At 46.0% G+C, this 25634-nt stretch overlaps 2 protein-coding genes across 3 annotated transcripts; one reads left to right on the top strand and one right to left on the bottom strand.

Moving 5' to 3' along the window:
• Positions 1 to 2849: 2849 nt before the first annotated feature.
• PEX10 (peroxisomal biogenesis factor 10) lies at positions 2850 to 10222 on the top strand. The gene is made up of 6 exons (XM_081955050.1): positions 2850 to 3062; positions 4745 to 4825; positions 5300 to 5706; positions 7100 to 7275; positions 8761 to 8896; positions 10048 to 10222. The coding sequence occupies exons 1-6, from the start codon at positions 2954 to 2956 to the stop codon at positions 10114 to 10116; spliced, it is 978 nt and encodes a 325-aa protein (XP_081811176.1). The 5' UTR covers positions 2850 to 2953; the 3' UTR covers positions 10117 to 10222.
• A 2156-nt stretch (positions 10223 to 12378) lies between these two features.
• On the bottom strand, positions 12379 to 25366 carry RER1 (retention in endoplasmic reticulum sorting receptor 1). Of its 2 annotated transcripts, none has more exons than XM_081954303.1 (7): positions 25083 to 25354; positions 20984 to 21069; positions 19731 to 19835; positions 17853 to 17952; positions 16268 to 16346; positions 14682 to 14817; positions 12379 to 13790 (listed from the first exon to the last, which is right to left on the bottom strand). In XM_081954303.1, exons 2-7 carry the CDS (start codon positions 21062 to 21064, stop codon positions 13701 to 13703), a joined length of 591 nt encoding a protein of 196 aa, XP_081810429.1. In that variant the 5' UTR covers positions 21065 to 21069; positions 25083 to 25354; the 3' UTR covers positions 12379 to 13700. The 2 variants fall into 2 exon arrangements, with proteins under 2 accessions (XP_081810429.1, XP_081810430.1); XM_081954304.1 differs by lacking the exon at positions 12379 to 13790 and adding an exon at positions 13826 to 13977 and having other exon boundaries at positions 25083 to 25366.
• Between the last annotated feature and the right edge of the window lie 268 nt (positions 25367 to 25634).

The following is a 25634-nucleotide window of genomic DNA, read 5'->3' as shown; positions in this document are numbered from 1 at the left end:
GCAAGCACGTTTTCCAAATTATCACTGTGAAAAGGCGAGAGGTGTGCTGTGTTGTGCAATTAATTCAGGGGGAACTATAAAAAGGGTTTCCGCAAAACTATCCTGTTACAGGGAGTCCTCGACTTACAAGAGTTCATTTAGTGACCATTCAAAGTTATAGTGGCACTGAAAAAAGTGACCAGCTTTCGTACTTACCACCGTTGTAACATTTCCCAGGGACATGTGATTAAAATTCAGACGCTTGGCAACTGACTCATATTTATGACGGTTGCAGTGTCGTGTGTGTGTGCTGTGACACGATCCCCTTTTTGCAACCTTCTGACAAGCGGAAGCCCGATTCACTAATTTCACAACTACACTGATTAATTTAACATCCGTGGCAAGGAAGGTCGTAAAATGAGCCAAACTCACTGAACCAATGTTTCACTTAGCAGCAGAAAATTTGGGCTTGATTTTTGTCATAAGTCAAGGACTATCTGTAATTTTTTTAAAAAAAATGCTTTGAAAGCTCATTATTCATGGATCATTAAAGCGTTGCTATTAATACAATTGTCACCTCTTCTCTTTTTTAACCCATTGGGACGTTTCATGAGCCCATGTAATGAATCAGTTTGGTGTAGTGATTAAGGTAGTGGTTTAGAAACCAGGAGATGCGAGTTCTAATCCCAGCTCAGTCATGAAAGCCAGCTGGGTGGTTTTGAGCAACTGTCCAACCCCACCTCACAGGTTTGTGGTTGGGGGAAAAGAGAAGGAAGGAGTACAGGTATTCTTCAACTTACAGCCACAGTTGAAGCCAAAATTTATGTTGCTAAGCGAGACATCTGTTAAGAGAGTTTTCCCCATTTTATGACCTTTTTGCCACAGTTGTTAAGTGAATCGCTCCATTGGCTTTGCCTGTCAGAAGGTCACAAAAGGGGATCCCCCTGACCCCATGACGCTCTGACGATTCATAAATACGAAACCAGTTGCTAAACATCTGAGTTTTGTATAACACTTCCAATGTTAATATAAATAGTATCGGGGAGAGTGGGCATTGTGTGCCTTTTTATATTAAAATTCTCCATATAATCCCCATTGACTATTACTTTTGCTCTTTGCTTATAATATATTGTCTTAATCATGTTTACTTCTCCCCAAAATTCATATATTCTAACTGCCGTGTCATGAATTGCCAATTTACACTGTCAAAGGCTTTCTGTGCATCTAAAAAGATCAACGCCATTTGCTTTCCCAGGTGTGCTTCATAATATTCCAACGTGTCCAGAATAAATCTTACGTTATTTTTGTCTTTTTGGTAGAAATCCATTTTGATCCGGGGGAAACGAATTCATTCAGAAATCTTTTTCATCTCTCTGCCATTCTCGATGCAAAAATTTTACCATCTGCTTTATCGGTCCTAAGAGTAAAAAACGGTCATGAGTCACTTTTCCCAGCGCTGTTGTAACGTCAGTCGCTAAACGAACTGTTGTACGTCGAGGACCAACTGCATGACCTGTAATAAAGGCAGGATTAAAAATCTAATCAATAAATAATAAAGGAATAAAGGCAGGATAAAGGGAAATGCAAATAAGTACATCAGTTCAAGGTAGCTTCCATGGGGGTTTTAGCCCCAAGGACCCCATGAGGTCAGCATGACTGCCAGGAAGCACCTCCACATAAATTCTCTTTTTTATGACTTTCCATAGGCGTGGCTGAACTTGAATCCAAGCCTCCCTATTCTTAAATAAACATTTTTAGCCCTTAACACCAAACTGGCTCTCAGACTGACCCAACTAACTCCATTTTGCTGGCTTCCCAGGTCCCTGAAGCCCAGATAAAGCAACATTCAGCAAACCTGCATTCCCACTAACCAGGGTTAGTTGGTTAACCCAGTTTAAAGCCTTCCACAAGCCCAACTCCAAGGAAAGGAGACAAAAGGCCTTCTGCTTCAACCTGCCTCTTATAATTACCCCCCAAAGGGTGAAAACGACAGCCCACCACCTTGGCAGCCATTTGTTTTACAGGCCCCAAATGAATAAACACTCAAAACACTTCCATAAATAAAAATTTGGAGGGAAAAGGATATCCCACATTTCTGTAGTACTGGTGAAACTCCGCCAACTTGTCGCTCTTAAATTTCCTCCCTTTCTAATTTTATTTTATTCGCATTGACCCACGTCGCGCCTCCTTCGCCTCGCGTAGGCCTTAAATTGGCGGGAAATTTTCAGGTTGCCATGGCAATGAAGCCAACGCGCGAGTGCGCAGGCGCCTAGCGGTCGCCGTGGCGGCCAAGCTAAAAAGGAATCATTTTCGTGAGTTAGGCCGAAGAGGGCGCGCTTTTCTTTAAAGTCGACGACGGCTGCGCGTTCTGATTACGTTTTTAGCACGATAGATTTAAGAAAATAATTGAGTAGAACAGTTTCTATAATCATATTCCGAGTTCACTCAAGGATTTTTTTTTTGTTACCATCGCAGAGTTTTCGCGCTGAGATTAGTATACTGGTCTGTACATTATGAGGATTATATGTCATGTAAAGCTTCTGGAGGTCAATGGTACAAGTCGTTTGAACGCGAGACCCAATTATTATTATTAATAATAATAAAAATAATTCTTTATTATCAGTGTACAACATTATTCGAAGTTAGAGGGGATTTTCCGGAATGTATCTATCTATGGGGTCGGGAAAACTCTACACCGGCTTGATGGGCCATAATCCAGCAATTAATTTCCTAACAGACAGACGTGCAATTGATCTGCAGTAGAAGAACGCTACAAACGACGTTCTTTGCTCGTAGGAAAAAAAAATTCACTCCTGACCCCGGAAGTCATTTCTCTGAGCATTTCTCTACTTTCGTCATTCTATAAAGGGGAAACCGCTTCTGATGACGTCAGGAGCCGCGCCGCGGCGGCAGCGGATGACGTCTGAATCCGAGCGACGATGACAGAGGCGAAGCAGCTCTCCGAGGCGTCGCGATGCCGCTGGAAGCCGGGCCGGCTCGCCTGGTCCGCTCGGCCCAGAAGGACGAGCTCTACCGGGGAGCGCTGAAAAACAGGGCCGGCGCCGTCTTGTCCGGCTTGGCGGGTGAGGGAGCGCTGAAAAACAGGCCCTCCGCCTACTCTCCTCCCCCATCCCGAAGCCTTTTCTGGGCGTTTTGCCTTAAAATTCAAATTTAAATGGAAATAAATAAATACTTATACGTGTTTTAATAAGATGCCAGGTTGGTTTATGAAACAACATTCAATAACTTCATGTGAGAAGGAAGAAGCGAGCTGTTTTCAAAGCTGCATATTTTGTCATTTATCAGTAACACACACACACACACACACACACACACACACACACCACACACACATATATGTTTTCGTAGATTTATATATAAATGTATATGTATAAATTTATATATATATGTGCAGGGGGTTTTTTCCCCTTGTAAGATTGACAGTATCATATATACACACACATATACACATACACACACACGTACCCACACATATATACATATATACATACACACACACATGCACATGCACACACATATACATACATACAATATATATATCTATATCTATATACACACACACATATATACACACACATATATACACACATACACTATATTTATCAGCACAAATACAACATTATATATGTATGTATGTATGTATGTATGTATTTGTGTTACAACCCCTGGTATGCCTAAATATGGGAGGAAGGTCACTACTCCCTCATTTTCTGTCCTTTGGCTTATCACAGAAGACCATGCAGGCAGAAAACCATATTTTTATTTTTAATGTTGCCTTTTTATATTTGTGTTGTATTTGTACTGATAAATAAATAAAGGGAGACTAATATAGATCTATTTCGAGCTAATTAGCTCTCATCAGCTAGCCATACCCTTACTGGGATTTGAACCTGGGCTGTATTATATCTCAGGCAGGAGTCTTAGCCACTAAGCCACAGGCTCGCCTCCTCATCAGTTGAGCCAGGGAAATAGGTATGTATTTGTGTTACAACCCCTGGTATGCCTAAATATGGGAGGAAGGTCATACATACATACATACATACATACATACATACACACACACACACATACACACACACACATATACACACACATACTAATATATATATATATATATATATATATATATATATATATATATATATATATATATATATATATATATAATAATAAGTAATTCAAGGGGGTGAAACATATACACACACATACATACTATGTATATATATATATATTATAAGTAATTCAAGGGGGTGAAACATATCAGACACGCTATTCTTTTTTTTTTTTTGTGTAATCCACAAGAACAACAGGTGGGCTGGGCTGAGAGTGTGTGACTGGGCCAAAATCTGGCTTTCGTGCCTAAGTTAACCACTAGACCAAACTGGCTCTGTTGTTGTTATTATTTATCATACTATTTACCTGTTATTAGCCAACGTGTAAAAAGCTGTATTAAAAAGTTGCATACGTTCTACTAAGGTTTATATATATAAAAATATATGTATGTGTGTGGAGAGAGACAGACAGACAGACAGATGTACCATATATGTATGTATGTATGTATGTATGTATGTATGTGTGTATGTACACACATATACACACACACACATATTCTGAAGGGATGGTGGTAGTCATTTTAATGATAGAAATATGCTACCTGACTCTCCTTTCAAGTGTCACGTCGGATAAAAATGGAGCAGTGTTGCTTTTTCTTCTCGTGTAATTCCATCTATTCTGGCTCCTTTAGGTGCTAAACTTTGGCTGGGATGGCAGAAAGAGATCGAGCTGCTCGCCGACATTGCCTATTTCACCCTTACTACCCTTTCAGGTAATCATTCTACCCAAATTTGCGCTAAATTCCTGATCATTTGAAGTTTACTGAAAATTAGAGGGGGCCGTCACGTCTGACCCTGCGCTTGGGGCAGGAATCTAAGATTAAAGCGGTTGGAATAGATGATTGTCCAGCCAAAACTGGTTCCAACTTTGGATCCTAATTCGAAGCAACTTAGGAACTGAGGAGAAATTTCCCGACAGTGAGAAGAATTAGACAGTGGAACAACTTGCCTCAGAAGTTGTGAATGCTCCAACACGGGAAGTTTTTCAGAAGATGTTGGACAACCATTTGTCTGAAGTTGTGTGGGGTTTCCTGCCTAAGAAAGGGGTTGGACTAGAAGATCTCCAAGGTCCCTTCCAATTCTCCATTTCTATTATTTCTCTTCTATTCTAAAGCTGTGTTTGTAATCATCTCTTCGGGGTTTCTATCATTGATTGCCTCCCCCCCCCCCCCATCCACCTTTTTCAGGTTATCAAACCCTTGGTGAAGAATACGTCAACGTGATCCAAGTAGACCCGTCGAAGAGGAAGGTCCCTTCATTAAGACGCCGGGCCGTTTTGGTTGCTCTGCACACCCTCTTGCCTTACTTGTTAGACAAGGGACTGACTACGCTTGAGCGGGAGCTCGAGGCAGTCTCCAGCGGGTTACAGACTCTGCCCGGCCGAAATTTAAGCGGGTTGCAACGCCGGGCGCTCCTACGAAACTGGCTGCAGAAACGGGTCAGGCGTCTAACCGAGCGGCAGAGATCGTTTCTCGCTCAGGCTGTTCATATCGTCAAGCAAAGCATCCCGTTTGTCCGGAGGCTGCATTTAGCTGTCTTTTATATGAAGGGCATCTTCTACCATTTCTCTAAACGGACCACAGGGATCACGTATGTGAGTGGCTTCCCGTGTGCTTCTAAATTGGGCACCGTCAGAAATGTGTAGAATAGTGATGACTAACCTTTTTGTCCTCGCCCGCGTCCACCCACAATGCAACGCGCCCTGCCACCTTGCGAATGTGTCTGCAGCCTCCTCTCTGCATGACCTACTCGGCCTCCTGGACCTCGCCCGGGGGGGGGGGACACATTTTCCCACTCCCCAGGTTTTCCTTGAGCCTCCGGGATGGTGAAAATGGCCTCACCCCAGACTCTGGAGGCTCTCCCTGAAGCCTCTTGGCACCAAAATTAGAGCGTGGGGAGGAGGATGCACCGGGAAAGCTCCCACATCACTAAACGAATCTTCTGGCATAAAAATTATCGAGGGATGATTTGGAGAGCCAGTTTGGTGTAGTGGTTAAGGTGCCTGCTGATCTAGAAACTAGGAGACTGGGAATTCTAGTCCCGCTTTACAGATGAGAGCCCATCTAGGTGACTTTGGGAAGAGTCTCTTTCGCCTCAGCCCACCTCACAAGGGTGGTGTCGGGTTTCCGAAAAATGCCCTAATTGATTCATGAGTATCGAGCCAAGTTTCAAAAGAAAACTAGTCATTTATTAGGAGCAAGACTTTTTTTGCAGTCAGATCTGAGCCTCATTTGAATTATAGCTGAACTTTACCCATTCCTAACCTCCCCTCAGTCTGTGGAGAAGGCAGTGTCATAAATCACATTTCCCCAACGAGGTGCACCTCTCCCAAGCCTGCTGTAGTAATCTGAGATCCGACTCTAGCCAAAAGTATGCATGGAATGCGCTCCCTCCCCTCCCCCTTTCCTTACCTTGCAACTTTATGAGTTGACAAGCAGTTGTGGGGAAAAGAGGAGAAGCGAGGAGTATTAGTTATGTTTTCATCATCTTCATTTCATCACTTGGGTGGAGTGTGGGCAACTGAATGGAGCTAGCAGTGTTGAATGGCCAGATGCCTTTCTTGTCACCAGGGCGGAGTTTTGTTCGGCAGATATATTCTCATTGTGCCCAGAGAGAGAGAAATATCTGCCCCTACCTCGGATGGAACTCACAGCCTCCTGATTGTGAGCTGAGAGCTCCACCACTAGGCCACCCCACCACTCCCTAATATTAGGTATGTTTGCTACCCTCTGAAAAAAATAATGAAGGGATAAAACTCGAATAAATAAAAATAACAAACATTTCCTTTATTGGAGGCATTCTACAAGATGAAACCGAACACCCCAAAGCACTTACCTTTCTGCAGGCGGCTCGTGATTTTAAAAAGATATCCTTTCTCACACGCGAGAGACACTTGATCAGAACTCCTTCGGTGACAACATCTTGAGGCATTTTATTATTAATTTACCTTCCTTTGATGGGCTCTGCTTGATTCTTCTCTTCTCCAGTTACGCTCGACGGGTTTCACCGAAGACGACCAAAGCATTCGGTCCAGTTACAAGCTTCTTGGCATCGTTTCCTTCCTGCACCTGGGGCTGACGCTTGGCATCGACGCGTACAACCTCCGACATCGGCAGAGGACGCAAAAAGAATGGACGCTACACCGTAACCTCTCCCATCAGATGTATAAACTCTGGGTTTTCTTTTATTTAGAGCAGGGGTGTCCAAACTTGGCAACTTTAAGACTTGTGGACTTCAACTCCCAGAATTCCCCAGCCAGCATGGCTGGCTGGGGAATTCTGGGGGTTGAAGTCCACAAGTCTTAAAGTTGCCAAGTTTGGACACCCCTGATTTAGAGGGAAAGAGAATTGAGGGTCAACACGTGGCACCTCAGCGGCATTTGAAATTTAGCTTTTCACTAAATTAAGAGTAAGGTGGTATTAAGAACATTAAAAATGACTAAAACATACACCCCAGAAATATAGGTTTGTAGGTATTTGTTTAAGGCTTCCTTAAAAGCAAGAAGCAGAGTTTTGGTCCGGGCAAAACCTCTTTTTATTTACACGGCTATGAATTCCTTTCATTCACAGTCAGCCAGGCTTAGCAAACAATCTTTCAAAGGAATGTTTATCAACACGAACCTTATCTCGCTTGGCGAGATGCCAGATAACTCGTTTCCAAACATAGGGCAAGGCCACACTTGGCACAGAGTCTCTTATCGTCACAAACAGAACTTTCCACTCTTGAAAGGGCCAAAGGAATGAATTGTTTCCTGCAAAAGCCCCCTCCCCCTATGCTCCTCTTTTGTTTCCCATGGGAGGGGTCATTCACCTCCAAGGTGTGGCTTTACTCCCAAGTCGACCCTGCTTTCTGAGTTGTTCTTGTCTTCCGGCAGCTCTGCGCATGCACACACTGTGAACAGGCTCCAGCTGTTCTTCTGCCTCACTGCTGTCTATCTCCCTCTCTGCCTCCGACACAGAGCCCTCGTCTGAGCTTTCCTCGGCCCCCAGGACCAGCCCATGTTCCTCCCCCAGCCTCCTCACTGTCCGACTCTGCTGCCAGCTTTGCTGGTCACCAGCAGGCCACAATACTTTAAAAAGTATTTAAGTATTAAATACTTAAGTATTTAAAAATACTTTAAAATATATTATTCCAAAAGGCTTTTATTGTGGCGCACAACCTGAGCTTTTGGCCTATGGAATAGTGAGCTTTAAAGCAGTAAAAATATATGACCAAAACACATAATGTAAGACCAGAAAAAAATAGAAATGGCTATATTTATATATGACCATGATTGTAGATTCTGAGTGGAGGGAGATTCGTAGTTTCCTAAAACTTATTTCTTGCAAAGATCAGTCTCTTTTTTGGAGTGGTGCAGTGGCCTAGAGGCGCAGCTCTCACCTCGCAATCAGGAGGCTGTGAGTTTGATCCTAGGTAGAGGGAGATATTTCTCTCTCTGGGCACACTGGGAATATATCTGCCGAACAAAACTCCGTGCTGGCAACACGAAGGACATCCGGCCAGTAAATGCTCTGCTAGCTCCATTCAGTTGTCCAGACTCCACCCCGCAAGGGATTCAGGGGTCGTTAAACGACGACTATCAATCTCTCTCTTGGAATCGCCTTTCTCGCCGCAGAAGAGTAACTGTGTCTCATGTCGTTTCCTTCAGAAGCCAACCCGAAGAGAAGATACTTAGCCGCAACTCACGTTGCTCGTTGTGTTTAGAAGAACGCCGACATGCCACAGCCACGCCCTGCGGGCACCTCTTCTGCTGGGAATGCATCACTGCGTGGTGCAACACCAAGGTGTGTGTTGCCTCCCTCAAACTTTGCCCAAAGTCTGCACGCAAATTTTTTCTTACCGTTGCAAATTTCGACAGCATCGTATATTACAGGGGTTAGAATTCGGCTTTTAGAAACTCTCTTAAGTAAAATAATTTGATAGGTGAGATATTTTTTACATGCAGAGTTTTGATTCTCCCCAAATCTACAGCTCAAGCTTGCAAAGTAGTTCTGAACAGCTTTGCAAGACCAGTTTTATAATTTTATTATGCTTGAAACCCGAGAGTCACCCTGGTTTATACATTAACTCGTGTCAAAAAAAAAGTGGATTATTTTATGCTGCCTTAAAAGACAGGGATGGGTTTTTTTTAATAAAGAAGTTGTTTTTTTTAAAATTCTCTTACATACCATTGTAAGTATACATTCCCATAATTGTTATTCTTTTTTACATTTGTCTTTTTATACATTTGTTATTCCATTTAATAGGTTATAATGTACAATTTGGGTTGCTTTATTTACCATCCCTTCCACCTGTTGTAGCACCCCCTTATTTTCCCTTTCTTTTCTCCTTCCCTCACTCCCTTTTCTACTTCCTTCCTTCCTCTCCTTCCTTCCTTCTTCCCTTACCTCTCCCCTACTCTTCCTCTTTCCCTTCCTACCCTCTCTCCTTCTTTCCCTCCCTTCCTCTCCTTTCCTTTCTTCCTTCCCTCCTCTTCCTCTCATCCTCTCCTCTCTCCCTTTCTTTTTCTGTTGTTATAGGTGTCTCTTTCAAATCTCAATTTGTGTTTTCTTGGGATGGTATTTCCGCAAACCCAAATATAGTTTAATATCATTTCTTATTCCCTTACCTTGGTTAATCTATCCTATGCTTTTTCCCCCCTTTTATATCTCGTTCTTGAATATATATTTGTATATTTACAAATTCTTTTCTGTTTTTCCCCCTCTTCCCCACCCCTTCCTCATTTTATAGTGTAACATCTGGGTTCTGTATCTTATTTATTTATTTATTTATTTTATTTACTGAGCGCTTATAGACCGCCCCCTCTCCCGAAAGGGACTCCCCTTACTTTCCCTTACTTCCCCTTACTTTCTTTTCTAGCTTAGGCAGGGATGGTTTTTAAAGGAATTTTATATGTTTACATTTCCTAATACTGATTTTTTTTTCCTTCCCACAGACCGAATGTCCTCTGTGTAGAGAGAAATTTCATCCCCAGAAGCTGATTTATCTCCGACACTTCCGGTAAATGGATGCCGGCTGGATTGTGAACTGCGACAAGCCAAACGAAAACGCAAGCTTTGAACGAGTGCGAGATTTTGTTTTGATAAATAAATTGCTGCGATCAAACGGAAGCCAAAGCATTTTTGACTTTCAATGCCTCTACAAGAAGATGCAAATTTACATCCGTTTAAAACAAACCGTAGCTTATCCACTTTTATCTGAGAGGTTTGAGACTTGGTTGGTTTTAAAATTCAGTCCCTCGGCGCCTCTGAAGCAGGGGCAGCCCCCTCAAATGTCACTTGGCAAAGCCCAAAGAGCAGATTCAACAACTGGTACCGAAGTTTACAGGTCCATCGGTCTTACTGTATTGCCAGCTTCCGAGCTTAATGCGCCTTAAGCTGGATAGAGGGACACGCAGGGTGGCTTAATGGCTAAGACGCTGAGCTTGTCGATCGCAAAGTCGGCAGTTCGAATCCCTAGCGCCGCGTAACGGAGTGAGCTCCTGCTACTCGTCCCAGCTTCTGCCAGCCTAGCCGTTCAAAAGCAGGTAAAAAATGCAGGTAGAAAAATAGGGACCACCTTTGGTGGGAAGGGAACAGCCTTTCATGCGTTGAGTCATGCTGGCCACATGACCACGGAGACATCTTCAGACAGCGCTGGCTCTTTGGCTTTGAAACGGAGATGAGCACCGGCCCCTAGAGTCGGGAACGACTAGCACATATGCGCAAGGGGAACCTTTACCTTTAAGCTGGATAGAGCTTGAGAGGCAAATATTGATATTAAGACATCATAAAAGTGCAGCTTTCTACAGATACTTGTGACGTACAGCCCTGGGCAGTTAAGGTGCGATCTTGAAAATTCAGTTGGAAGGCCACACCTGAGGTTCCAACACAGCCCAGCCCAATTAAAAAAAAAAAACCCACAACATCGGTGAATTATGTTCAAATGTGTTAAAGCTTATACCCAGATGGTATAATCAACCTAGGATCTATTGTGTGTCTCAGTCTGGTTTCAACGTTTACTTCCAAGAGCTTTTTCAAGACCCTTATTTTTAAATGATGGGAGGGGGGCATTGGCACTGTGCTGGGAATGAGGTGAAAGGATGGATGGAAGGAGATGGGAATCGGAGGGCAAGGAGGGTGGGAAGGAGATGGGAATGAGGGGGGAGGGGAGGAAGGAAGGTGAATGAAAGAAGGGGAAGAAGGAAGGAGATGAGTATGAGAGGGGAGGGAGGAAGGAAAAGAAGGAGCTGGGAATGATATGGAAGGAAGGAGATGGGAATAAGAGGGAAGGAGAGGAAGGAAGTGAGTGAAAGGGAAGAGGAGGAAGGAAGGAGAGGGGAATGAGATGGAAGGCAGGAGATGAGTATGAGAGGGGAGAGAAAAAGGAAAAGGAGCTGGGAATGATATGGAAGGATGGAGATGGGAATAAGAGGGAAGGAGAGGAAGGAAGTGAGTGAAAGGGAAGAGGAGGAAGGAAGGAGAGGGGAATGAGATGGAAGGCAGGAGATGAGTATGAGAGGGGAGAGAAAAAGGAAAAGGAGCTGGGAATGATATGGAAGGAAGGCGATGGGAATGAGGGGAGGGGAGAAAGGAAGATGAATGAAAGGGAAGGGGAGGAAGGAAGGAAGGAGGGGAATGAGGGAAGGAAGGAAGGTAGGAGCTGGGAATGAGATGAAGGGGGGGGGAAGCTGGGAAGAGAGACAATTTTAAAAGGAAGCAGAATTTCCTATTCCCATAAAGAGCGCACAAAAATATATAATGCTGTGAAGGAGAAATGGACTTCTATGGCCCAGAATCTGTTATGTTATCCCTCTGCCAAATAAAATGTAAATATTAAACTGGTCAACAGCTATTTTTCCTTCCAGATAATGTGGGGTCACAACTGTGCAAAGGGCCGCTTTTATTGAGACAGCGAAAATACAATATATGCGTTTGAAGAGGGCAGGGCGGAGAGAAAACTTTCAACCCTAATACACCACTGTTTACATTTGTTTGATAAAAGACAGCTGAGCCCAAGAGCGGGACAAGGTCTTCGTTTTTAATGAAACTTCTTTTGGGGGGGAGGGGGGAATTTAAAAAGCCGCTTCATAAAAACTGCAGGTAGCTCGATCGCATCGAAAATTGATTTTTTACACCCAGGTTTTTTTAAAAAAAGATTTCTCTCTGTAGAAAATTAAAAGCTAAAATTAAAATTCAGCCTGCTAAGTCCAATCTAATTGGCATTTTTGGAAAGGGCTGTGAAGGAAACTTTTTAACATCAACAAAAAAACCCTTTATCAGAGAAATGTGTCAAAATATCATCTGTACGTAATTTTTATTCCAGGCTTTTTCCAAAATTAAAAAAAAAAAGGAATTATTACAAAACAACTGACGACGGAAAACCTCAATACACACACACACACACACACACACACACACACATATACCACCCAGTCCATCTTCCACCTCTTCGTTCTGAAAGCCAGGCTTGATTCTGTCCGTCAATCAAGCCAGGTTTAATCCGAAACACCCGTTTAAAAACGAGGAGGTATAGATGGCTCAAATCTGAATGCCGATCACCGCATCCCATTCTCCTCTTCCTGTGATGGCGAACCTATGAGACACGCGGGGCCGTCCGCTCCGGGGCGCGTGGGCAATGCCGGCTTTTGGCTGAACTTCCGGTACTTCTATTTCCGGAGGAAATACCAAGCTCAGCTTGGAGGCGAGCAATGCGGTGTGCGCGCGGGGTGGGGGGGTGGCTGTTTGCGCATGCACCTGTAGGAGCGTGCTTTGCATTATGGGTGCCGGCACGCGCTTGCCCTTTTGGCGGCCAACAACAAAAAGCCTAGCCATCCCTGTCCTGTTGCAATTCTCTCAGCAAGGTACAGCGGGTTGGAGAATTAAAAGAAAGAAAGAACAGATGTCCTTTCCATACTAGCTGTCGGTCTTCCCGAAGAGTATTCCGATTTTAAATTCCCTACCGCAGCGGTTCTCAACCTGTGGGTCGGGACCCCTTTTGGAGATTGAACAGCCCTTTTCACTGGGGTCGCCAAAGACCTTCGGAAAACACGTATTTTGGGGGAAAATACGGAAAACATAAAAATAATTTTATGGTTGGGGGCGGGGTCACCACCACATTAAAGGGTCGCGGCATTAGGAGACCCGCTGGCCTACCAGTTTTGTCCCGCGTGGGAATCCACACGCAGAGACTCACGTACCTAGGTGTAAAAACATGGGATAACTGCCAAAGGGGAGCGGGTGGTGTGGGGTGGGTGGGAATAAAACAAAAAAGGGGGGAGGGAAAGAGGCTGTGGACGGATAAAAAACAGCCTTGTTCCCACAGATAAAAACGAAAAAAAAAAAAAAATCAAAACCCCAGAAGACGCGGTCAAAAAGGCAGAATTCTGCGGCGGACACGGAAAAGCGTTAGGGAGCCAGACACACACAAACACGCACCTCTCCAATCCGTACACGAATCCTCCGGATCGCTGGCGGACGCCCGATTAGGAAGGACACAGGCGTCGTTACAATGGCTCAAAACCAATCTTTTTAATTATAACGCTGGGGGGGAGGGACGGGAGGGGGGGGAGAGAAAGGTTGGTCAGCAAAGGTTTGAGAGGGAAGGATTCTAGCTAGCAAAAGTTTTCCCTGGGTCTTCTTTCCCTTTATATCTCCTCTTGCCGTGGGTGAACGGTATATATCGGTATTTTATCATATGCTGGAACGGAAAAAACAAAAACGACAAGAAAGAAAACAGGTCTTAGGACGAGGACGCCTCCATTTCGTTCCCCCTCCTCCCCCGTCTCTCCCAAAGTTTTCCGAGCACCGGACGAGGGTCATAAATTAAGCCGCAATCCTTGGGCTTTACCGTGCGTGAACGGTATATATCGGTATTTTATCATATGCTGGAACGAAAAAACAAAAACGACAACAAAACAGGTCTTAGGACGAGGACGCCTCCATTTCGTTCCTCCTCCAGCTCTCCCAAAGTTTTCCGAGCACCGGACGAGGGTCATAAATTAAGCCGCAATCCTTGGGCTTTACGTGCCTCTAGGGGACGTGGGTAAATAAATAAAGGCTCGCCCAACAAGATCGAGGTTACGACGATCGGCGGCTTGGCAAAGGGTGAGGAGCAGCTCCAAACAAGCCACCTTTTCGTGATGGTGGTTATCACCCTTTGGGCAATGAAGCTTGATCCGCACGGCGTGGAAGCCTAAATGTTGTCCCTTTTGATATAATCCACCTCTGGCTGCATTCGCACCTTCCTTAAAACAGGACAATTGCACTTGAGTGTGCCAATAAATACAACTGACCTGGTTAGTTGTATTTATTTTGCTTCCCAGGGCCCCCAAAGGGGTGAATTCAGTGACCAATTCTAACACTGGCTGGGATTGCAGCATCTCCACTGTCCCCCCCCCCCCGGCCGCCCACCTGATTTCAGGGTCAAAAGCAGTGGTGTCCCACCTTGGCCATGACTGGTAGACTTCAATTCCCAGAATTCCCCAGCCGGCACACGGTTGGCTAGGGAATCCTGGGAGCTGGAAGTCCACAGGTCTTGGAAAGCTGCCAAGGCTGGACCTCCTGGTCCCTGAAAGCCTTCTCCACTCACCTTGATTTGCCTCTTCATCGTGATGCAGAAGAGCATAATGAAATACATCACCAGGATTGGCCAAAAAACTGGAACATTGAAAGCTTCAAAGAATGTACAGGTCATGGCAACCAAGATGCCCTTCGTGGCAGAATGCCTGTGGGGAAGGAAGCAGAATGGGGGTGAACAGCGTTGGAAGGGACTTTGTAGGCCATCTAGTCCAACCCCCTGTCCAAGCAGGAGACCCTACACCGCTTCTGACCGATGGCATCCCGATATTCTCTTGAAAGCCTCCAGGGATGAAGCTCCCACAACTTCCGAAGGCAACTTCTGTTCCATGGGTGGATTGCTCTCACTGTCTCCTTATTTCTAGGTTGAATCTCTCCTGGGTCAGTTTCCATCTATTGTTCCTTGTTTGGCCTTTGTGGAAAATAGCTTGACCCCTTTCTCCTCTCTGGGGCAGCCCCTCAAACATTGGAAGGCTGCTCTACTGTCTCCTCTGGTCCTTCTCTTCCCTAGACTAGCCAGGCCCAGTTCCTGCAACCGTCCATCGTATGTTTTAGCCTCCAGTCCCCTCATCATCCTGGTTGCTCTTCTCTGCACTCTTTCTAGAGTCTCAACATCCTTTTTATAATGTGGTGACCAAAGCTGAATGCAATATTCTAGGTGTGGCCTTTATAGGGTGGTATTAGCACCTCCCTTGATCTTGATTGTATCCCTCTGTTAATGCAGTTTAAGACTGCATTGGCTTTTTTGGCTGCCGCTGCACACGGCTGGCTCCTATTTAGCTGGTTGTCCACTAACACTCCAAGATCCCCGTCGCAGTCCCTGCTATTAAGCCTGGTTTCACCGAGTCTATATGTGTCCTTCTGTTTTTTCTTGCCTAAGGGTTAAGACTTTACTTTTCTCTACGTTGAATTTCATTTTGTTAGATAAATTAACGGGTAGAGACAATTGCACCCCAGTCTCTAATCTTAATCTTTTACGAAAAGCTGCTGTACATGTATGTCAGAAGAGGGAAGGAAGGAAGGAAGGAAGGAAGGAAGGAAGGAAGGAAGGAAGGAAGGAAGGAAGGAAGGAAGGAAGGAAAGGGAGGGAAGAAGGAAGGAAGGAGAGGAAGGGAGGAAAGAAGGAAGGAAAGAAGAACGGTTGCAGGAACTGGGTAGGTCTAGTTTAATGAAAAGAAGGACTAGGGGAGACATGATAGCAGTGTTCCAATATCTCAGGGGTTGCCACAAAGAAGAGGGAGTCAAACTATTCTCCAAGGCACCTGCGGGCAGGACAAGAAGCAATGGGTGGAAACTAATTAAGGAGAGAAGCAACTTAGAACTGAGGAGACATTTTCTGACAGGGAGAACAATTAATCAGTGGAACAGAAGTTGCCTCCAGAAATTGTGAATGCCCCAACACTGGAAGTCTTTAAGAAGATGTTGGATAGCCATTTGTCTGAAATGGTATAGGGTTTCCTGCCTAAGCAGGGGGTTGGACTAGAAGACCTCCAAGGCCCCTTCCAACTCTGCTACTATATTGCATAAGAAGGAAGGAAGGAACTAAAGAAGGAAAGAAGGAAGGAAGGGAGGGAGGGAGTTGATCTGAATTCAACTCACCAGAACTTGAATTCTGGCAGCCTCCGGATAAATGGCCGGAATTCTTCATTCTGTTTTGTCGGTAATGAAGGACCTTCATCTACAAAGAGGAAAAGAAATTATTTGCTAATTTAGGAATTTTAAAACAATTGCAGCTTGCTGACATGGCCCATTCAAGGCAGACAAAGGGTCTGGTTTCAGAACCTGAATTTCTTTTATTGCTTTGTAGAACGTACGTTGCAAGTCCCGGGACACCCCTCCCCCCCTCAAAAGGATATCCATGGCGCTTCTCAAGGACGACCCTCATACAAAGGGGGGAGTCGTCCTATTTACGACCACAATGGAGCCTCAAAGGGCTGCAGTTGCTTCGTAACACGGTTGTTAGGTGAATTTAGCGTCCTCGTCGACTTTTGGCTCGTCGGAAGGTCGCAAAAATGGATTGCCTTAAACCCGGGACGTGGCAACCGTCATAAATACGAGACAGTTGGCAAAGAGTCTGGATCTCCATCACGGGTTATCAGTGTGGAAAAACAGTCCCTTTCTTCAACGCCACTGTCACTAAACCAATAGTTGTGAGGCCAAGGACCACACCTGCAAATTGGCCCGTAATCTACGGAACAAGGGCGCATAGAATCAAGCACGAGCGGCTGTGATTATACAGGAGACTAAGCCATAAACCAGGAATTAGCAACCTGTGTGGCTCTGGAGCCGCGTGTGGCTCTTTCATCCCTCTGCTGCGGCTCCCCCTATCGCTCAAAATACATGCGCCACAATCGCCAATGCGCGACACCCGCTGGCATGTGATTTATTGAGCTTTTCCAACCATGGGTATAAATCCAAGGAAAGAAAAGTTTCAGAAGAAAACAGAACGTTGAATTCAACTACATATACTAATTTTGCGGCCGCTCAGGAAATACCGTATTTCTCGGAGTATAAGACTCACCAAGATTTTGAAGAGGCAAATAAAAAAGGTTCTGCACTCTGCAGACCTCCCCAAAATGACCTGTTTTCTGCAAAAACGAGCACGGTGTTTTGTTTTTAAAAAGGGCATGGATAGCCTTTAGGCGGCTTATAGAGTGCTCCTGCAAAACGAGCAAAAAACGGCCCTTTTCTTGCTCATTTCTGCCCTCCCAAGCCCCCAGGAGCACTCTACAAACCTCCTAAAGGCTATGCATGGCCATTTAGGTGAAGGGAGCGGGGTTTCGGGAGCCAAAAAGGCTGTATTCAGTGTATAAGACATTCCCAGATTTTCAGCCTCTTTTTTGAGGGAAAAGGGTGCGTCTTATACTCCGAAAAATACGGTAGTCAGCATGAAAAGAGTTTTTGTAGCTCCCGCTGTTTTCTTTTTGGTGGGAAACGGTCCAAATGGCTCTTTGAGCGCTTAAGGTTGCCGACCCCTGCCGTAAAATCCAAGCACAGGGGTACGCACAAGATACTTAAAAACACAATGCCAAAGAAAAATCACCTTGGACGAGGCGCGTACCCAAACCACCCGGCCGAGGTATGAGCAAGATTTCTAAATTTAATCCAACCCATTCCTAAAAACCAACGGCCTCTGGGGTAGAAAGAGGCAAGCACGTTGACCCAAATTCCATCTTTCATATACCTGAATCTTCCATGAGCGAGGGATCGACCTTTGGCGACAAGAAAGCTATGAACAGGTTTAGGTGGTAGATACCCAAGGCGTACGTCACGATATACCAACCCTGGGGACGAGAAGAGAGAGTCAAGAACCAGGAGGTCAGAGGGGAATTTAAGTTTTTTTTTTTAAAAAAAGAACAGGAATTACAAACTCTGAGGATCCATCATTAGCAATGCACAGGGGATTAATCAGAAGTCAGGAGAGGGCCTACAAGCAGCATGGTTGCACGAGCCATACTCCAAAATATTGGGAGTGTCACTACGTTAAAAAGTTTGCTAGACATGAACTGACTGAACTGACACTGAAGAGTTAAACTGAGAAAGAGTTATTGCGCAGGTCATAAAAGTTCTTATCTGACAATGATTTATTGCGCATGTCTTCACACATTCCAGAAGAAGGAGAGAGAAAGAGAAAGCTACTGCTGAACTTTTGTCCGCCTGCCAGAAAGCTGGCAGACGGAACCTTTATTATCAAAATGTAACAATTAGTTAGTTTTGTTTTATTTCCATTTATTATTTTTGTATTAAAGTTTGTTTATTAATTAGAATATGCTTCTCAAGACTTTTTATTCTTTTTCTTCACATCTTAATGCATATGCTGTTGGGAATCAGCCCGATCCTAAACCTCACTTTCTTCAGGGTGAAATTTTTTCCCTGACAGGGAGCCCGTGAACCAGGAAAGAACGGGTAATAGTGTTGCGGTCTATCAGCCACCGATCCCTCCAGTGGCTGAATCGGAGGAGGAGGAGGTGTGGGAGTGAGGGTCAGCCTCAAGGCAACCTGAGAGCTCCGAGGGGGACGAGGGAATGGAGCTCGCAGAGACAGAGCGTGGGCCGTCCGTCAGCCCTCCGATGGAGGGTCAACAGCCCCCAGGTCTGGAGGTGGCTGATGAGGAAGAGGAGGAACAGTGCCTGACGCGCGGCTGTGCAGAAAGCAGAAGAGAGGAGAACAATGGAAATCTATGGGCCGGTCCTTGGGACAGAAGAGCCATCGCTGCTAGCAAAGCCTCACCCTAGCTCTGGGAATCAAAGGCAGGGGGCGGAGATGAATAGGAGTGGCAGGCAACTATTCGTCTCCCTGCCGGACAGACTTGTTAGCCTGCGGTGAGAGAGAAACTTTTCGCCGGGGTTGGAATCTTTGATTTAACTACAGATGCTTTGTTGTGTTTGGGCCAGAACCAATAGCCGGAGATAACAGAAGAACCAAGAGGGAAAATGTCTATGGAGATTCTCCATCATCCAGGTCGTGGTTGTCCCAAAAGGGACTTTTTCCCAAAAGCAACTGGTTTTTCTTTCTTTCTTCGAAGAGGTTTCACTTCTCATCCAAGAAGCTTCTTCAGTTCTATCTTCTCATCCAAGCTTCCCGGATGAGAAACGAAACGCGTTCCATGTTTATAAAGAAAAAAGAAAGTCTAGTGGTCTTTTTTTCGGGGGGGGGGGGGGGGAAACCAAATCTTTGGGACAACCCACAGGGCAATGTTTCTCAGCCTTGGCAACTCGAAGACGCGTGGACTTCAATTCCCAGAATTCCCCAGTCAACAAAGCAAGCTAAGGATAAACGGCCTAGGAAGAAGGAGTGTGATTTACAAACCCAACTTCAAGCCACAGGCAGTAAATTCTCCATAGCAAGATAAACCAAGAAAATTCTTTGTGGACTATTTTGGGGCTAATTTTCCTCAGCTTTAAATAATTTTTTTGGGGGGGGGGTTGGGGGCAAGTGCCAAAGATTGAAGCTGAAAAACACCTTTTAACTGGCTAAGATAAAAGAATAAACATAATGGGTATAGCAAGAGGCTGCCAATAATTGGCAGTGTGTTCATTACTGGCAGGGTTTTTTTCCTTACCTGCAGTAAATAAACTCTAATCATGTAGATAAAACTTAAACCCAATGTTACGACCCATCGGATTGTTGTGTACGGAGTAGATTTGTCTAGCCAGGACTGGTAAATCTAAGAGAGACACAAGATTTTCAGCATATTAAGTGAGGGTTGAACATGGTGAGCCTGCAACTGGAATACAGCTAGAAGAAAGAAAGAAAGAAAGAAAGAAAGAAAGAAAGAAAGAAAGAAAGAAAGAAAGAAAGAAAGAAAGGAAGGAAGGAAGGAAGGAAGGGAAAATGGCAAAGAAGGGAGGGTGAGAGAAGGGAGGGAGGAAGAAGGAAGGGGCAGAGAGAAAGAAAGGGAGGGAAGGAAGGAGGGAGGGAAGGAAGGAGAAAGCAGGAGAGAGAGAGAGAGGATGTGAGCGAGGAATGAGGGAAGGAAGGAAAAAATGGCAAAGAAGATAGGGAGGAATGAAGGGAGGGAAGGACAGTGAGAAAGAAAGGAAAGGAAGGAAGGAAGGAGAAAGCAGGAGAGAGGGAGGGAGGATGTGAGTGACAAAATAGGGAAGGAGGGAGGGAGGGAAGGAAGGAAAAATGGCAAAGAAGGAAGGGGGAGAGAAGTGAGGGAGGAAGAAGGAAGGGAGAGAGAGAAAGGGAGGGAAGGAAGGAAGGAGAAAGCAGGAGAGAGGGAGGGAGGATATGAGTGAGGAAAGAGGGAAGGAAGGAAAAATGGCAAAGAAGATAGGGAGGAATGAAGGGAGGGAGGGACAGTGAGAAAGGAAGGAAAGGAAGGAAGGAAAAAGCAGGAGAGAGGGAGGGAGGATGTGAGCAACCGAACAGAGAAGGGGGGAGGGAGGGAAGGAAGGAAGGAGAAAGCAGGAGAGAGGGAGGGAGGATGTGAGTGAGGAAAGAGGGAAGGAAGGAAAAATGGCAAAGGAGGGACGGGAAGAGGAGGGAGGGAGGAATGAAGGGAGGGAGAGACAGAGAGAAAGAAAGGGAGGGAAGGAAAGGAAGGAAGAAGGAAGCAGGAGAGAGGGAGGGAGGAGGATGTCAGCAAGGAAGGATATTTTTTTATAATTAAATAAAATTAAGCCACAGCTAGTGGGATTCATCCAACACACTCCTTCCCACTTCCCAGCAGAGGCAAGAGAAATCACTTTTTAAATTCCAACTGTTTTAATCAGACCTGATGAAATACTAATTTAATTGGAGATGCACCAACGCTCCCCCACCCCGGGAGAGGTTCAGGGATCCGTTCGCCACAGGCGTGAAACTCACCTGTCCAAATCTGGTGAAAAATCTGTAGACCACGGAGGTTTTGCCATGGATTGACTCACCGCTACTGTCCCCTTCTGACATTGTGGCTGTAGGATGGGAGGAAAAAAACATGAAGAATTCAGCACACCACCCTTGCAGTACAAGCTCCTAGGACATGTCCCTTGCCCGACGTGACGTTATGATTCATTTAGTGACCGCTTGAAGTTACAACAGCATTGAAAAACAGCGACTTGTGAAGGTGTTTTTTTTTAAAAAAACTTTACAACCCTTGCCACATCCCCGTCATCACGGGGTCAAAATTCAGACGCTTGGCGACCGACTCGCATTTACGATGGTCGCCGTGTCCCGGGGGGAGGGGCTCAAGGGGTCCCCTTTTTATGACCTTCTGACAAGCCACGGGGGAGGACCGCCAGATGGTTTTGACTTAACTTCACGGCCGCAGCGATTCGCCGAACCACCGTGGCAAGAGAGGTGGTAAAACGGGACGCAATTCGTCCCACTCCGCCGCGGAAACGTCGGGCTCGATCGTGGTCGTAAGCCGAGGACTACCCCATAAAAAAGTGTTCCCACTTTGTAGAATTGGCGTGGATTGATGCTGGGGGAGGAGTTGGGATTGCAAGACTGGGTGGAAAAGCCTTTTAATAAATCCTGCTCAATTCCCACTGGGGTTTCGCAGACCAGGTGAAACTCACTAACACCTTACACCAAATTTTCTATTGCCGGCTCTATATTTTACTCAGAGGTGTGTTTGTAGTCTGCTTCCTCTTTGGAGGAAGGCTTCAAAGCAAAAAAATAAAAAAATCCCCTTTTCATTCCACAGGGGGATGAAACTTGATCTACCGACTCTCCTTTCTTACAGAAGAAAAAGAATCTTCAATAACTTAAGTCTTCTTGGCCCACAAATGAACAAGAAAGGCTTAGAAGGACTTTCTACAGGGGTTCTTTTGGTGAAAAGCTTGCATTTCTCTTTAAGCCTCTCAGGGGAATGAATAGCTGGAGCTGCTGCCCTGCCACATCAGCGAAAGCATGACACAATTTCCTGGTACGCCAGGAGGGCGGGGAAAAATGGAAATTCACTTTTTTTTTTCCTTCCAGGAACAGGGAAGCGAAGAGGGATTTTGGCAGGACAGTGGGTGAAGTGCTGCTTGCAAAGAAAATAACAACCGGGAAATCAGGAAGGGGAGGGAAACAACCTTTTGACCAGGAATTTAGAATCTGTTGGAAGGTCAAAGAAGAATATTAGCCTAAGGAAATAGTCAAAAGATTTTCAGCAAAGGTGAACTCAAGTTTTGTGATTTTTAAGGCACCCCCTGACAAATTCCCACGCTGGGCATCGGTGAGAATATTCTCAGCATAAAACGGCGAGGAGGAAGCACAAGGCGGGGGGGGGGGGAGAAAGAAAGAACTGATAAACCGCCACAATAATAACCGAAAGTTGAATATAGTTGATCTCGCCTTGATATCCAGTGAAATCAACCAAGCCTCAAAAGTCACACATCCCTCCAAATTACAATTTTAACACTGGCTCTTAGGTCCACCCGCCATCACTTCAATGAGTTTTAAACCGAAGCTAAAAGAGTAAGTTTTAGCAGAGTGGGAAGTCACTAAAGGATGAGAATAAAAAAACGGAGATGCTATTGGGTTAATCTGGGATCATCTTAAATTTTAATTCGATCCCAAGGACTTTTCTGGATGTTACTTTTGACGCCACATTGGAAAATCCAAGTCAAATCCCAGTAGGACATATAAGGCAGCTGGGTTTGGGGGGGGGGGGGGAGGAAGCAGGAAGGAAACAAAACCTAGAATTTCTCTCCAGAAAGTTCCACTTTTCAAACAAACCGAACTAAAAGCTGGAAGGGCTACATACAAAGGGGTTAGCTTTCAAGGAAGCTGTTGGTTCACTAAAACACTTGTAACAAGGGTGCACAATTTTGGCAACTTTAAAACCTAGGGACTTCCATTCATTTCATGGCTAGGTGGGGGAATTCTGGGATTTGAACTCTTGGCTTAAAATAGCCAAGCCTGGCCACCCACCTTTAGTCTTTGCATGCTATCCTTTCCAGTCCAAGGGAAGTCCAGTTTCCCATATTGATTTTAGAGGCAAATTCCAGCCAGTGAAACTAACCGTGTTTCAGTGTTGCGAACTCTTTTATTATAACCCGTGCCAAAAATTATAATTTATTTCTTCCCTGCCAGACAAGCAAGCGGCAGAAATTGCAATTCGCCGATTCTACAAAACCGAGACTAGAACGACAAATCCCTAACGACAGAATAACAGAGCTGGAAGGGACCTTGGAGGTCTTCTAGTCCACCCCACCCCTGCTCAAGGATGGAGACCCCATGCCATTGCCGACAAGTGGCTTCTCCGGTCTCTCCTGCGACGGAGCGCCCGCAATTTTGGGAGGCAAGTTCTCAAGAGAAGCCAAGCGGGGACAAGAATCCTAATTTACAAACGTCGCGAGGGAAAAAGATTCCGCTTGGCGCAGGGTTTCAAGCCTGAGGTTTGTTTCATACCATATTCAAAGCAATTATTTAAAGTTTATGAATGCCAGTGGCTGCATTTTCACCTAAAAGCGGATTTAAAAAAAAAAAACTTTAATTACGGCTTAGGCTGTTACGTGAACAGAACTGCCAAGGTTTACTAAAGGGGAGCAAAGCAGAAAGGATGATTGACACTTAACTAGGCGCGCCTTGAATAAAAATTCAAGGGGGGGGGAACCGAAATGTCTCCTGGCTGATGCCTGTCATTCAGCTATTTGATTAAAGGAGATATATTATTATTTTTTGAATAATTATGTCCCAAGTTCAACCAACTTCTGAATTTTCTCCCGTGAAACTGGTGGGAAAATGAGGATTTTCTCAAGCCATCTGGGTCATCACACCCAAGAAGGATAGAGATGTAGTAGCTACACCCCTAATCTTAAATTAATGGTTTATCTCAGTCCTTGCAAACCACGAATGTTGGCTCAGTTCCTCCCTTGGGCTAAGCCATGATTGAAGGAAAAGGCACCACCAGGTGAGCGAAAGGCAGAGGATTGGGTTGTGAATGGGGATGATCTTGAATGAAGGGGAGGAGGAGGAGAAGGTTCCAATCTCCCCATTAGAAACTTAAGGGTGGATCTGGGTGCGAATCTTCACGCCGTCGTAAAGCTCCTTGACCAACCTCACAAGGGCGTTGTAGGATAAAAATGAGGGACCACCCCAACCCCAAAATAGATCGGCCAGAGGTCGAAGAGGCGAAAACGGGGCACACGTCCCACCGTACAGCTAGTCCTCAACGAGACCAACACTTCCCTTGCTAAGCGAGGGTCGCCCCATTTTACGACCTCTCTCTCGCCTCAGCTGTTAAACGAACCGCTGCCGTTGCAAAGTTGGCCACGCGTTTGTTAAGCGAATCTGGTTTCCCCCCCTTCCCCCGGTTGATTTTGCTGATCCCAAGGTCGCAAAAGGGAGGGGGGAGTCCCGCGATTCCGGGGAACCCTGCAACTGTCATAAGTACAAGTCAGTTGCCAAGCGTCTGGATTCCGATCACGTGACCCCGGGGGAATGCTGCAAACAGTTGTCCAATGTGAAAAGGGGGTCCCAAATCAGCCCCCCCGCCTTTTCTCCCCCAGCGCGGCTGTCACTTTGAACAGTCACTAAACGAACCGGTCACTAAAAGGACCGTTGTCAAGGACCACCTGCACCATGGGTAGGCAGCTCCCTAATTCCAAACCAGCACTCTGAGTACATCCCCCCCACCCCAGCCCCTCCTCTAGTTCCGGACTACAGTTCCCATTCTCCTGCCTGGGGATGATGGGAGGTCGGAGTGCAAGAGAATTTGATGGAAGCAAGGCCTCCTTATGCCCAAAAAAGGGGGGATGCAGAGCCCATCCTCCACCATCCCCCAAATGGGGGGGACTCCATTGGGGAAAACAGGGGAGGGGGCATTAGAGGCCCATTGGACGACCCTCCCCCCCAAACACACACCCGCCCTGAGGCCAGTAATTCAAGTTGGGGTCCTCCCAAGCACCGCCCCCCCATGTCTCTTCCGACCTGGAAGGCCTGGTTGCCAAGGCAACGGCCAGGCCGCGGCCTAGTCGGGCCGGGGGCAACTCACCAGGCCGCGCCGGGTGTCCCCTCCTTCCGCTTCCCGCCCCGCCTGAACAGGCAGAGGAGCCGCCGCCGACTCCTCCTCCTCCTCCACCTTCCGAGATGGCGGAACCGCGCGGCCGGCAGGAGAGCTTCCGCTACCGGGGCGAAGAGGAGGAGGAGGAGGGTGGATGGAAGAAGGGCAAGCAGCCGGGAAGCCCCCGCGGGACAAAAGGCCTGCTGGATTGGAGGAAGCCTGGCCTCGGTTAGAAGGCCCTCAAGTTCGGGGAACTACAGCTCCCAGAATGCCTCCGCTTAGCTACTCGCCCCGCCGCGTTCGCCAAGCAAGGGAAATTACCGCTCTCAGAATGCCTCACAGCCACCCCAGCCTTGGCGCGCCGCCAAGGTGGGGAAACTAACGCTCCCAGAAGGCCTCAGGCAGCCGCGCCGCTTGAGGCATTCTGGGAGTGGTAGTTCCCTGCACGCAGAGTTCGTTGGATTCTGTATTATGCCCTAGGGATGGGCGAGCCCAGCGGACTGCAGACCTTTGGCCCAGCTGGCACGAGGGTGGGGCGGAGTT

Source organism: Natrix helvetica (genome assembly GCF_964273705.1).
Source record: "Natrix helvetica genome assembly, chromosome: 5".
Lineage (NCBI taxonomy): Eukaryota > Metazoa > Chordata > Lepidosauria > Squamata > Natricidae > Natrix > Natrix helvetica.
The sequence above is the reverse complement of the archived record's forward strand: the minus strand, read 5'-3'. Positions and strand labels throughout refer to the sequence as shown.

Bases quoted from the DNA above. Each gene is read 5' to 3' on its own strand.
- PEX10 (XM_081955050.1), top strand. From the start codon at position 2,954: ATGCCGCTGGAAGCCGGGCCGGCTCGCCTGGTCCGCTCGGCCCAGAAG. The intron at 3,063-4,744 runs GTGAGGGAGCGC...TGGCTCCTTTAG, and splicing joins CGTCTTGTCCGGCTTGGCGG to GTGCTAAACTTTGGCTGGGA. The intron at 5,707-7,099 runs GTGAGTGGCTTC...TCTCTTCTCCAG, and splicing joins GGACCACAGGGATCACGTAT to TTACGCTCGACGGGTTTCAC.
- RER1 (XM_081954303.1), bottom strand. From the start codon at position 21,064: ATGTCAGAAGGGGACAGTAGCGGTGAGTCAATCCATGGCAAAACCTCC. The intron at 17,953-19,730 runs GTAAGGAAAAAA...TCTCGTCCCCAG, and splicing joins TTAGAGTTTATTTACTGCAG to GGTTGGTATATCGTGACGTA. The intron at 14,818-16,267 runs GTGAGTTGAATT...CCTTCCCCACAG, and splicing joins CTGCCAGAATTCAAGTTCTG to GCATTCTGCCACGAAGGGCA.